We start from the raw sequence: 13,341 nt of genomic DNA, 5'->3' as shown, positions 1-13,341 counted from the left end.
CCGTCCTGGCCGTCCATGCCAAGGAGGGCCGGGGCTGGCTGGCTAGCAGGCTGGCAGGCTGACTGGGCGCGACGCCTCGGCCGCGACATTTGTTGACATGAAACTGTCAGGGAGAGTACGCGCACCGCTCCCTTACCGCGCCACGCCGGCACATTCGATCCGCGTGCGTGTCGCGCTCCTCTCTAGGCACTCCTAGAGCGCTCTATTCTGCCAGAAACGTCAGTCTCCTGACAACATGAAGGATCTTTAGATTCTTGCTGACGCGGCTCCCGCAGCCACTTGCAAAAAAATAGACGAACAAAATTCTGTGGAAAGTATTTGCAAAACCTTTACGTTCTAATTTACGGAATTAATAATTGCTTGATAACAATATTGCAATTTTATTATTACACAGTTAATGATGAACGACCATCTCGCGAAGAAAAATAGACAAGCAAGGTCTGTGAAAAGTATTTACGCGTACTTTACATTCTAATTTACAAAATTAAAAACCGCTTAATGTTATGTTGATTACAGCTTCGTTATAATACGCAATTAATGAAGATGTTATTAGTGTGTATTTCATAAGACCAGTTCTTTTTGGTTCTAGGAAGAAAGAAGAAGAAGAAAGATGAACTGGTGCAAAAGTTCAGTCAAAAAGAACAGCCCTATAGAGAATAGGTTTAATTTCAGACAAAACGCAAGCGTTGAATAAAATACATAGAAACCTCAGTCTCCTGATAATACGAAGGATTTTTAGATTTTTACTAACCCACCTCGAAGAAAAATAGACAAACAAACTTTTTGGAAAGTATTTACGCAAACTTCATGTTCTAGTTTACAGAATTAAAAATCGCTTGATGACAATTACAGCTGCAGTGTTTACAATTAAAACAAATATAATTAGCGCTTCACAGAGAGTATATTTGATTTCAGACAATGCACATGCGTTAAATAAAACACAGGTAGACAAATAAAAAATGGGAAGTTAAAATTTTTTTGAAAAATAAAAAGGTCATTCGATGACCTGATGATGAATGTACAGAAATTAATTCTTGTGAATTTTTATTAATTGATAACTTAATTAATAACTTTTTCTCTTTTTAATTTATTTTATATAATTAATTCTTTTACCGCGTATTGCAATTAATTTTCTTTTTGTCAACTAATAACAATTTTTGCGATCGTTAGCTTCTTTTTTTGATCGCGACAGTCGATTTAGGTCGATCGAACAGGATCGAATATACCACGGCGATCGTCGCAGGTGTGCGGGTGAACAACACAGATTTAGCATGTGGTCAGGTTGGGTGGGTGGGCGAGATTTATGGCGAATAGAAGCGCGACGGTAATGGACGATCATTATTACCGCGGCCTGCCGAGTCTATTAATTTACTCGCGGTAGAGGCTTTCGAAAAGCCTTGAGAGGCGCTGCTGCACAGTGCCCTGCCCTGCTCGCAACTATCCTATGAAATCACGCCGTTCCTCGGCAATGCCGTATTATGCGAAAATCGCGCGCTAAAATTAGTCACAGACAATTATTGCACGCGCCGTGAGAACAAGAGATGGATTTAAGATGCCTTCGATCAAACTTTGATCAATTTATGTCCATTTCCATCAATGGAAAGATTAACTTTAAACGCGCGTGGCTTTAATTTACTCTTTATCTTTTTCTCATTTTCGGAATTAAAAAAAATAAGAAGTAACAGTTAAACCGAGATTAAAATTAAATTGGTAGAAATGGACATTAGTTGGCAATTAATTTATCGAGTTAATTCTTTTTATTTTTAACACATAGATATCATAGATTAAGAGTAATAAATTATATAGTTCAAATTTTGCAGTAATTTTGCAAATATAATTAAATTAATTAGAATTACTGTTAATTAATAACTTATCCTGAAGTTCTTCTATAAATTTCGTCTTACTTATTATTTATAAATAATTTAATTTTAGTTTAATCTTTCTCTCTCTCTCTCTGTCTCTCTCTCTCTCTCTCTCTCTCTCTCTCTCTTTCTCCCATATTCAGTTATAATTAAATTCATTTAATATTACTACAATAAACCAATATTTTTTTAATAAATAGAAAATAAATAACGTATTAATCTCTTATTAATTATTTATCAATCCTTTGTAACATCATTACTTTTGATACCATTTGCTTAAATAAAACTGTAATAAATAATATAATACAAGTTACATTATATATGCATATACACTAACAATAAATGACGAATAACATTTTTAAAGGACATTAATTTCTAAGTGAGATTATTTTAGTATATTTATATACTAAGTTAATTAAAAGCGAGCAGGATAAAGAGAGTTATTCGAAATTATGTATCACTTGTTCATTTTTAGAAATATAAGTTAATAACATATAGTTAATACAAATAAATTATATTATATCATGTAACTTACAAGGTAGATAGATTTATTGTTCATTTTTTATTTTGTGATTAAGGAAACTTGATGAAGAAGCTTCTAAATGTTGACTCATAAGATCTCTGAGGCTTTGGATATACCACTGCAAGAAAAATCTCCGTACTTTCTCGATGTAATCTCCCGGCTAGATGAAGATATGCAAAGTATATTGAGTAATAAAGTGGGTGGTGTGTAGTTTACGTGTCCACCTGGTTCGGGCACGTTTTTCTGCTCTTAGTCAGATATGATATGTCCACAAGTATATATGCTCCAACACGCCTAGTTTACAAGAGAATCGAATTATCCTAGAATTTACAACATACGCAACAATCAAAATTTTATCAGATTCTAAAATATAAGTCTTATATTTATATTACATTTTGCTATCTCGATCAGCTTCGATATTTAAACAAAATGCTTATACTTATATTTTATTTATCTTTTATTTATTGATTTTTTTGTACAATACTTGTAATAGTATAGAATATATAGTTTTTATATATTTGATTACATAAAATATAAACGTTATACTACTTGCATAATTTCTATATATGTATATTTTTTCGACTTTTTTGATATGATTTCAATGCAGTTTCAATCTGTTTCAACGTATCCCGCGTATTTGAAATTGTCTTAAAATTTGACGACAACGCCATCTCGCGTACCGTCAACAAAGCATGAAGAAAATATGGCGCCCCGCACGATTGATGAGAAATGTTTCGGGATAGTTTTAAATATTACAAGAGCCGAAATTCCACACCGGATTTCGGCGACGTGATCGATCTCGAAAATCCGGATTGCATCAGAGTATGTGATGTTATCATTCATATGTCCTTTCGAAAATTAATTGCGAATGTCGTTTTTAGGTTAGAAAGATTGAGGCGCACATAACTGGCGAACAGACAGAGAACAGTTTTGGTCTTAAATCAACGAAGAAATGGAGCATTTATGAATTGCTGGATATTCCCGGTACGTAAATTTTCTATGAAATAGCAATAATGATTAAAATCATTCTTAAATAATTCTATATAAAAAATAATATTGCTTCTCTCTCTCGGAATGTCATATCAAGACTTGTTTAATCTTTTGCTTATATAATATCACTTTTAAACACATTGTTTACTGTAGCTAATATTGTTTTGTAGGAAATTATAATTAATGTATTCAACTCTATGTACTTGCTAATCCTACTTACTTATTTTAACACTTTCAGGTCTTATCTTTATTCAGAATCCATTTACCCCAAATGGCCAACGATACTGGATTACAAAATGCTTGAAAGATTACTCTAAGGAACCATACAAGTTGAACATAGATGCTCATAACGTTTTAAATAACAAAACGTGGTGGGACATATGTTTTCAGTAAGAGAATGATTAAATTAGTATTGATGTTATTTTTTGTATAATAGTAGAATTTAGATGTGTGATTAAGGGAGGCACCTCATGTAACAGGTAAAAAAAAACGACTTTTTTGGCATAATTTAATAGTATATTCCATAAAAAATATGTCCCTTGAGTTTTAAAACGAAATTTGAAGAATTAACGTAGTTACAAACAATTTTATTGCTGACTGTCAAGCAGGTAAAGCGCCAAGCACATGGTGCGTCTCCTCTGTCGACCCTTTGAACACAACTGGAATATTTCCTTTGTAGAAACATTATAGTGCGTACATTCATGTTCCTTTATATAGGTATAATGGCCATCTTGAAACAGTTCCGTTTTTGAGGCACAGTTTTATTTTTCAAATTTCGAATGAAATACAATAGTGTAAAGATGCTTCCAAAGTAAATATAGACAATACTTATATCATCTGAGTAAGCCACGAAAAAGAAGATTTGCAGGCAATCAATTTACTAATAAAGATTCTATGGAAGGAACGAGTGCTTTAGTAAAAAAATTAAGTTTTGCAAGTACAAAAGGCATAATTGTTATCAACTCATTATTAACATATCATTGAATTTTTAACTGTTTTTGGCGGATTTGCGAAAATATTTGCAGATATTGTAAACAAAATATAACATTGGCGAATCAGAATATCGTGGCCTTGATTTTAAAATCATAATTAGATGCTGATGTGGTCAAACACCAATCAACTCTGGTCCTCTAATAGAGAATTACACTGTCAAGATAATAGACCTCATTGTAAAGGAGAGCTATTCCCAATCATGCAGATATTGGAAAGATAACAAATACTGAAGATTATCTCCTATAGTCCTATAGTACGACATGAACAAGAATGTGTTAAAAACTATACCGATTCTGCGAGAAAAATGAGGATAGATTCTATGAAAGAAATGTTCATAAGATCTGAAGAAAAGTTTGGAGTAAAATACGGTAATTACATCAGCGATGGTGATACTAAAATGTTTAAAGCAATTTTGAATTTAAAACTTTATGACGATAATTTCAAAGCTATAAAAAGTGAAAACGTTGGTCATATGGAAAAAAAAGGAGCAATAGACTTCGAAATATGAAGAAAACTGTAAAACTTGAAGGAAAGGGAAAATTGATGGATGTGCTAATAAAAAAAACTTATAAAGTATTATAGATTGGCAATAAGAAGGAATCTTAAATCTGTTAATGAAATGAAAAAAGCTGTAATGGCGACTTGTCATCTAAGTTCCACAAATGAAAAGCTACAGCATAATAATTGTTCACCAGGATTAGATAAATGATGTAAGTGACGTATCACAGAGGCTACTAGTACTGTGGAAAATTTTGAGCACCCACCTGTACTTCATCGAGATGTGTAGAAAAACTTATTGCGGTTATATAAAGAGCTTTCCAGAAGAGATCTTTTGGAAAGATATTTAGGCGGGCACATGCAGAATGCAAACGAAAATTTCAATTCGACAGTGTGGCGTTTGGCTCCTAAATATCTTAATTGTGATCACAAAACGATCGAAACTGTCGCTTTTATAGCTATTAGCGTTTTTAATGAAGGTTACAGCTCCATTTTGCAAATAATGCACAACACAGATATTGTTATTAGTTAGCAATACAAAATATTTGCTGATCAATACGATGCACGATAACGGAGGCAGGAGCGCCACAGCTTAAACAGCACTAGAGAGGCTTGATCGACTCATCGAAAACAAAATGCGGCCTTACAAGATTTTTTTGAAGAAACAGAAAGTTTACTTTATGGATCTGACATAGCAGATTAGCTGTAAGTACCCGAAAATTGTTGTTTATCTATACCTAAAGCTTCAAACGCGTTTTTCTCGAAACTACTTTTTTTAAAACTGGCGTGCAGGATTACTCCAAAACTAATACGAACTAGAAATTAAATGCCTATACCGGTCGAAGCTGGATCTTTAATGCTTAAATAATTCAATGTGAATATATATACTATATATGTATATACATATATACCATATTTGTAGTCATTTGAACTGCGCGCCGAATTGGTTTTCCTGACTTATAAACGCAATTGATCGAAAACTGTTCATCCATTTGAGCCCTCCCTTTGCACACATATAGATAAATACATTCCTCTTGAATTGAATCTTTATTTATAATTGTATTTGTTTATATAAATTACTTTTATTTTTTACATAATGAATACGAAAATTTTTCATAAAAATCGATATTTTTTCTTTTATATGTCGCCATTTTTACAATTTCACATTATTCTCTCAATAGGTTCAATTAATAATCCAGACAGCACATTGAGACATAACACGTCTTTAAAATGTCTTTTAAAGACGTCTTATGTATGTCTCTTTTGGATACTTTGTGTTGTTTGAGAACGTAAACCCTACAAAAAAAAAAGAAATCGTTTTGATTTTTTTTATTTCAGATGAATACAAGCAGCGATACATTGCACGCGGACAAACGACTTCAACGCCGACGTATCGGAATAACGTTATTATTATATCTTAAATACACATTGTTCTTCAGTAAAAAAAATTTTTTAGTAGTTCAATATTACAATCACATATCCTGAAAATTTTAAAAGAATTGGTCATATAGTTCCCTAAAAAGAAATTTCGGAACACCTTGTTTTCACCGCGTTACATAAAGTGCCTCCCTTAAAAGTAATATTTTTAGTGAATATAGATTTTTGTACTAATTATAGCTGTCTATGAAAAATCTGTATTCATATGCATATTAAGATTTGATGTGTATAGGTAAATAGGTATTAAGATATGTATATTAAGATATTTATTTGTTATGTATAGAACAGAGAAAGCAAAAACTCTCCTACCAAAGTTGCGATGGGCGACACTAGGATATCATCACAATTGGGATACGAAATTATACTCTGAAAACTCGAGAAGCAACATGCCGACAGAATTATCTGGCCTAACATCCGTTTTGGCAAAAGCATTAGGTTTCTCAGATTTCAAAGCAGAAGCTGCGATTGTAAATTATTATCGAATGAACTCGACTTTAGCAGGGCATACAGATCATTCAGAGATGAATATTACTGCGCCGCTTTTTTCTATAAGTTTCGGGCAGACGGCAATCTTTCTGATTGGTGGTCTTAAACAGGAAGATCCGGCTAACGCTATTTTTTTGCGGAGTGGAGATGTAGTTGTAATGTCGGAAAGCTCCCGTCTAAGGTATCACGGGGTGCCGCGGATTTTAGAAGCGTCGAAAGCATCTTGGGACGATAATTACGAAGACAATTGCGAAAGCCTCGCGTACAATCTGGATGATTGGCACAAAGCACGGACTTACATTGCCGAAGCCAGAATTAATATGAATGTAAGACAGGTTTTGAAACCTGGGCAGATTGTATTATACTAAACTACATTGTAATTTTTTGTACATAAGTATTAAAGATATTTATTTTGACAAAAATACAAGATTTATGTCCCATATTTGAATATCGCCTTATATATTTAATTACTTTTAGTTCCAATTACATTTATGATTTTATGTCAAGATGAATATTAGATTAAAATGTATATATATATTAATATATAACAATAATTATATGCATAATTTGTATATATATAAATTAAACAAAATTATGTAAGAAAACATAAGTTATAAATTATACACATTAAATTAACTATAAATAAATAGATTAAGTAAATAATATATTTTTAAAGTTTATATTTCGCATTATTTGTTACGTTACTTAATTTTTATTTGTTTTTAACTGCTTTGATTTTTAATCATGCACATATGTGTACCATGCATTTTTTAAATCACGCGCCATTGGAAACGTAATCACTAGATTTCCGGTCTCTCATGTCAGCTGATCAATCCCGTTCCTGTCTGCTGATGCACAGTGGTCGACAATGTCGGGCAAAGACAAACTACCAATTTTCCCCTCTCGGGGGTAAGTTTCTTACTTTAACAAACTAATAATTGCAAAATCTCGATGATTTCACTTATATATTATATATCATTATTTATCCTTGAATAGAATTCCGTCTTAATTAAAACATATCTCAGCACTGGGTGTAACTCCAGCATTCAACTGTTAAAAGAATGTGAATTTGTACTTAAATATTCTAATTCTCTTTTATTTTGCTAGAATGTGTTTTATATGGAAAGAATGTTAATTTCCAAATGTTTATTGCACAGTTTGTTATCTTTTTAAGAGACATTCGTCAAAATTATTAATTTAAGGATGAGATTGAATATTTTCTATATTTTCCTATTTTGCAAAAATATCTTTTGTGATAAATATACGTAATGTACGAATTTGTATATTTAATGACATAATCCAAAATTTATAAATAGTAATAGTCATATATTTTAAGTACAAAAGACTAGTATATTTTAACGATTAAAAACTGAAGATACTAGTATGTTTTAGGAATTTATAGTGTTTTATTAATATTAAGTATTTATTTATTGTAAACTGTACACATTATTAAATCTGTATATATATTTAGGGCCCAAATGTTAATGAAGTCTCGCTTACAAGGAGCACAAAAGGGACATGGATTGCTGAAGAAGAAGGCAGATGCACTGCAAATGCGTTTCAGATTGATACTGGGAAAAATCATAGAAGTATGATTAATTTTTTATTGTTAATTTTATATCTTTATTGTACACTATTATACACTATCATATTCTGTTATTTAGTTTTTTTTAGTTGGACTATATCTAACTTTATACATATTATTTATTTATGTATGTACGTATATCATGCATATTTAAATCATGTATCATTCTTTTCTTACTTTTAGACCAAAACTTTGATGGGTGAAGTGATGAAGGAGGCGGCCTTTTCATTGGCCGAAGCAAAATTTGCTACAGGAGACTTCAATCAGGTGGTATTGCAAAACGTGACGAAAGCACAGATCAAGATCCGTTCTAAGAAAGACAATGTCGCCGGTGTAAATCTACCTATATTTGAATCATATCAAGATGGGACAGATACTTACGAATTAGCAGGTCTGGCTAGAGGCGGTCAGCAATTGGCTAAACTGAAGAAAAACTATCAGCGAGCAGTGAAATTGCTCGTAGAGTTGGCGTCGCTACAAACAAGTTTTGTCACTCTGGATGAAGTTATTAAGATCACGAATCGACGTGTCAATGCAATCGAGCACGTTATTATCCCACGAATTGAGAGAACGTTAGCTTATATTATTTCAGAGCTTGACGAGCTTGAAAGAGAAGAATTCTATCGGTTGAAGAAGATTCAGGACAAGAAGAAGATTGCCAAAGCAAGGGTACGATTAGATCTTATTCTACTAATATTTTATTCTATTATATTTATAATTATATTTATTATATTTATAGTAATATTTAATTTTACTAATATTTTTGTTTTTATTGATTAACAAAATTTCTAAGAAGATTATTCATATCTTACTAATTAATAATTTGTATATTATCTAAATTTTCTTCTGCTTAGGCTGAAGCGGAAAGAGCAGTATTAATTGCAGCCGGGCACAATTTGGATGCTACAAATTTGCTCGACGAAAGCGACGATGATGTGCTGTTTTAAATACTGTAAATAATATTATTATAAATATTAAGGTGTTAATATATCTAATAGAAAGAACATAAATTTATGTCGGCGTTACGACAGTCTCGTTTGTACATTTTAGAGAATGTCGTTGGAAATCCCTTTTCTGCTTAAAAAAATCATTGTTACTATTTTTGTGTATCTCTTGAAAAATACATTTTACAGTATTTGTTGGGCAACAATTTGTATAAATGAATAATTATATGTCATGTAGATCATGTAGTATGCAACAGTACCACTTATGAGGTCTGTTTTTTATTGCTGCACTCTGAACCAGTGCAATAAGTTGAAGTGAAACAAATATACGTTTGTTTCACTTTAACTTATTGCACTGTGTGTACTAGTTCAGAAAGTGCGGCAATAAAAAACAGACCTATTTTTTAAAAGTATTTTGAGTATTTTAATTCTAAATAACAAAAAGTATTTAATTCTATATACACAAATCATTCCATGATCATTTATATCATTTTCAGCTTTTATGATGCGAGATAATTGTACGATCCGATAATATAGTAATGATTATAAATATAACGATTATAAATGTAATAAATATGTATATATGTATTTTTCTACGATTTTTTACCAATTATCTCAGTCACTATGGTTTACTTCATCGTTTTTACTCTGTTTTTTTCAAATTTTTATAAGAACGTGAACGAGATATTTTAAATAGAAGAAAATACCGGGTTATTGATCAAGTGCAATCTTGCAATTTGTATTTGATTTATTCAGTAAAATCGATTTCAAAATTGATCACGATCTGCTTGAACGAATTCGCTATTTTTAAATTGAAATCGATAGAATTTTTACCAAAATTAAAATTTACTTGCTATAAAACACAATCGCTATCCACTAATAATTTTTACATTTACATAACTGCGACATGGCAAATAAGGTAATACTTATAAAAAATTGACTACAATACAAACTGACGGTTTTGTTTTGCAAATTGTGTATCAGATTAATCAGATTATTTTAATTTAACTTTGATTAATCTCTTTAAATGAATTGATTTCCCAATTAACATGGCACAATTGGCGTGTACAACTGACCCAGTGTACTCGTCAGCGAACTAGGTCGATCAATATTATAGGGGTGGAAGGGATAGGCAGGTGGTAGATTTCTCATACGAGTGGTGGTGACCACCCTTCTTCACTAAGAGGAGATGCGCGTGTGGAAATTGCTTTCAGTGCGCGGCGGAAAATTCGTCCACCCAAAACATGTCGTCGTCTTCTAGCGAGGATTGTTTCACGATCGTGGATGTGCCGGAGAATCGCTATGACGAGGCAATCCACCATCTGAGATGGAACTTTTTCGCCGATGAGCCGCTTAATAACGCTATAGGGCTTTGCGCGAGGGGGGAATCTCAGCGCGCACTTGAGCGACACTGCCTTCTCACCTTGAAGCAGGGTTACTCCAGGATGCTAGTGAATAAGAAGGGAGCGGTGAGCGAGATCTCTCACATCACAATATATATATATATATAACATTTCTTACTCAATTGCTTCGTTATTTATTTTTAGAAATAATAAAAATTAACTTGTTTCAATTCTTTTCGTTTTTATTTGTTCGTTATTACTTATAAAAGTTTTAATAATTTAATATTTTTTATATATTCTTAATTATTTTTTTATAATTAATTTTGTTGTTTTATTTAAATTGTTTGTACTAGAGTTACTATGATCTGACTTATTGTTACTTTATGCATTTGCAGAAATAAGAACAAAATAGATTGTTATAAATATTTATTAAAAATTTAAAGATAATTAATAAAAAATATAAGTACAAAAAATACATCTATTAAAAAATTAAGTAAAAAAAATGTTTTATGATTAATTGGTATGATATTGGCAGAAATAAATTAAGAATGACTTACAAATGTATTTTTTATAATTACTATAAAAATATTTGTTTTATATATAAATAGGCATAAACTTGCAGCAACTCGTACGTACACCGAAAGGAAAATTATTTTACAATTATGGTCACAAATACCAAACATATTTTTCTTTCAATGCACATAAGAGACTTATATCTTACAATCAATAGATTGTGGACTTCTCTGAATATAACTCATAAGAATAAAATAATCAATTATAGTGAAATTGTATATTATCAATCTATAATACAATATATAATATAAATAACATAATAATATAAATAATTAATAAAGCAATAAAATTTCTCAAAGTATTTGATAATATTCCTGAAGATAACTAATTATATAATTTTATATAATTATATATATATAACTTTTTTCCCGGGTTTATTGCCAAACATTGGTCTGTAACACAATAATTTTCACTTAATAATATTCTTTTATATCAGAAAATATTATTAAGTTTTAATTAATAGATATTAGAGATGCCACCGTCGTCGCTGTTGAGTGAGGCGCGATGGGCTGTGCTACGAATTTGCGCGACGCGACTTCAACGCACATTGGCTTGTACGTTTCCTTTTTTAATTCGAAAACTACAGCGAATATCTCAAAATGGTATTAAGATTTTTTTGTTCCCCTTGAAGATTAAAGATTGAAATTTCACCAATGAGGATAAAGAAATTTTGGCTCCTTTTGTTCTGTTTGGTCAAACTTCAATCTTTCGGTCTTCAATCTTATTCTTCAATGCGTAGTCTGATTCCGGCCTAATGTTCACTATTTTCTTTATATTGGGTTAGAGAAAAAGTCTCTTTACAAGTTGGTACAAAGACTTTTGCCAACCCATATATTCTATTTAAAAAAAAAATAGAACCACTTGATAGAGCAACGTTTTAGCTTTAAGAATTTGTATTTTTAATTGCGATACGATGATTTTTAACAGTTACGAACAATAAAGTCAGAATGTTCTTCTTTATTTAATCCGCGAGTAATTCAGGACCAAAAAGTCGTAGGAACGTTTTTAGAAAATGATTTTGTAGAAGAAGCTTCAAGCTTTTACGATAGATAATCGAAAAATTTGTTCAAATTTTTTTGAAGTACGTTACAGACCTAAAAAGTGAAAAGAAAATTTTTCATTTTTTTCAACTCGTACTTTTCTATATGTAAAAATGACAAAACTCACATAAATTCAAAAAATATAGTAACCATTCGAAAATAGAGATTTCAAGCTTTAAAACCTTCTTTAAATTTAAATTTTGATCATTTTTAAAAAAAGATGTTAATGGAGAAAGGTTTTTTTACCAATTTGTAAAAAGACTTTTCCCACATAAAAATATAAAAAAACCACAATTTATTCGGATTTATTTTTTTAATTATTTAGAAATTATTTATTTGCAAAATAAGAAGCCGAAGGAATTTTTTAATTAATTTCATATTTTTTAAATTAATTACTTTATTTATTCTTATAACTATAGTTTCTTTATAATGTTAAAATTTTTTAATTACCATTATAACCAATTAATCATAAAGAGTTGAGTTTTGTTTATTTTGGAAAGTTTTAATGTCTGTCGATTTTAAGATAATATTAAAATATTATTATTATTGGTTTTCAACAGATAGCGGGAATGGCACTAAACGGTATCCTAAAGAAAGGTGAACGTGAGGAAGAAGAGCGACGTTTCGATGAGTTAGATGACGAAAAGTTCAAGATGATCAAGAAACTACTCTACAAAGTGAATGATAAGGTCGATTTGTTCGCCAAGTATGATGTGGATGAGCTGTTCGAGTGCCGAATCCTTAGCGTTGACGCAGATTATCGCGGTAAAGGTTTGGCCAGTATTCTTATGGACGATAGTGAGAAAGTCGCCAAAAATGCCGGGTTTAAGGTAGATTAAACTGGATTTTAACTTATGTGTAATATATTTATCTCTTAATTCATTTTTTATATCTATATAATTGTATGCCCATTTAAATTTGTCTTTTTTCATTTTATCTTAATCATATAAAATCGAAATTAATTTACTTTTTAATTTTTTATTTCAATTTATTTATATGAATTTGTTTACCTATTTATATACGGAGTGTTTCTAATAAGAATTACTTCTTTCTCGATTTTTTATAGA

At 30.9% G+C, this 13,341-nt stretch overlaps 3 protein-coding genes across 3 annotated transcripts in view; all 3 read left to right on the top strand.

Annotated features, from left to right (window-relative positions):
* The first annotated feature begins 3,085 nt into the window (after window positions 1-3,085).
* Window positions 3,086-7,215, top strand: AlkB (alpha-ketoglutarate-dependent dioxygenase AlkB). Its single transcript, XM_018506542.1, has 4 exons — window positions 3,086-3,207; window positions 3,267-3,369; window positions 3,614-3,764; window positions 6,587-7,215. The coding sequence occupies exons 1-4, from the start codon at window positions 3,115-3,117 to the stop codon at window positions 7,155-7,157; spliced, it is 918 nt and encodes a 305-aa protein (XP_018362044.1). The 5' UTR covers window positions 3,086-3,114; the 3' UTR covers window positions 7,158-7,215.
* A 412-nt stretch (window positions 7,216-7,627) lies between these two features.
* Window positions 7,628-9,590, top strand: Vha36-1 (V-type proton ATPase subunit Vha36-1). Its single transcript, XM_018506533.1, has 4 exons — window positions 7,628-7,698; window positions 8,261-8,378; window positions 8,558-9,043; window positions 9,229-9,590. Exons 1-4 carry the CDS (start codon window positions 7,658-7,660, stop codon window positions 9,319-9,321), a joined length of 738 nt encoding a protein of 245 aa, XP_018362035.1. The 5' UTR covers window positions 7,628-7,657; the 3' UTR covers window positions 9,322-9,590.
* An 898-nt stretch (window positions 9,591-10,488) lies between these two features.
* LOC108760543 (dopamine N-acetyltransferase) overlaps window positions 10,489-13,341 on the top strand; it is a 4,525-nt gene continuing 1,672 nt past the window's right edge. The window contains exons 1-2 of the mRNA XM_018506567.1: window positions 10,489-10,787; window positions 12,835-13,104. Coding sequence (XP_018362069.1) covers window positions 10,563-10,787; window positions 12,835-13,104 — 495 coding nt within the window. The 5' untranslated portion in view covers window positions 10,489-10,562. The remainder of the gene's footprint in view (window positions 10,788-12,834; window positions 13,105-13,341) is intronic.

The sequence above is a fragment of the Trachymyrmex cornetzi genome, unplaced genomic scaffold (assembly GCF_001594075.2).
Source record: "Trachymyrmex cornetzi isolate Tcor2-1 unplaced genomic scaffold, Tcor1.1 scaffold108, whole genome shotgun sequence".
Lineage (NCBI taxonomy): Eukaryota > Metazoa > Arthropoda > Insecta > Hymenoptera > Formicidae > Trachymyrmex > Trachymyrmex cornetzi.
Note: the sequence above shows the minus strand (reverse complement) of the source record. Positions and strands in the feature narration are given on the sequence as shown.

Bases quoted from the DNA above. Each gene is read 5' to 3' on its own strand.
- AlkB (XM_018506542.1), top strand. From the start codon at position 3,115: ATGTTTCGGGATAGTTTTAAATATTACAAGAGCCGAAATTCCACACCG. The intron at 3,208-3,266 runs GTATGTGATGTT...TGTCGTTTTTAG, and splicing joins AAAATCCGGATTGCATCAGA to GTTAGAAAGATTGAGGCGCA. The intron at 3,370-3,613 runs GTACGTAAATTT...TAACACTTTCAG, and splicing joins TGAATTGCTGGATATTCCCG to GTCTTATCTTTATTCAGAAT.
- Vha36-1 (XM_018506533.1), top strand. From the start codon at position 7,658: ATGTCGGGCAAAGACAAACTACCAATTTTCCCCTCTCGGGG. The intron at 7,699-8,260 runs GTAAGTTTCTTA...ATATATATTTAG, and splicing joins CCAATTTTCCCCTCTCGGGG to GGCCCAAATGTTAATGAAGT. The intron at 9,044-9,228 runs GTACGATTAGAT...TCTTCTGCTTAG, and splicing joins AGAAGATTGCCAAAGCAAGG to GCTGAAGCGGAAAGAGCAGT.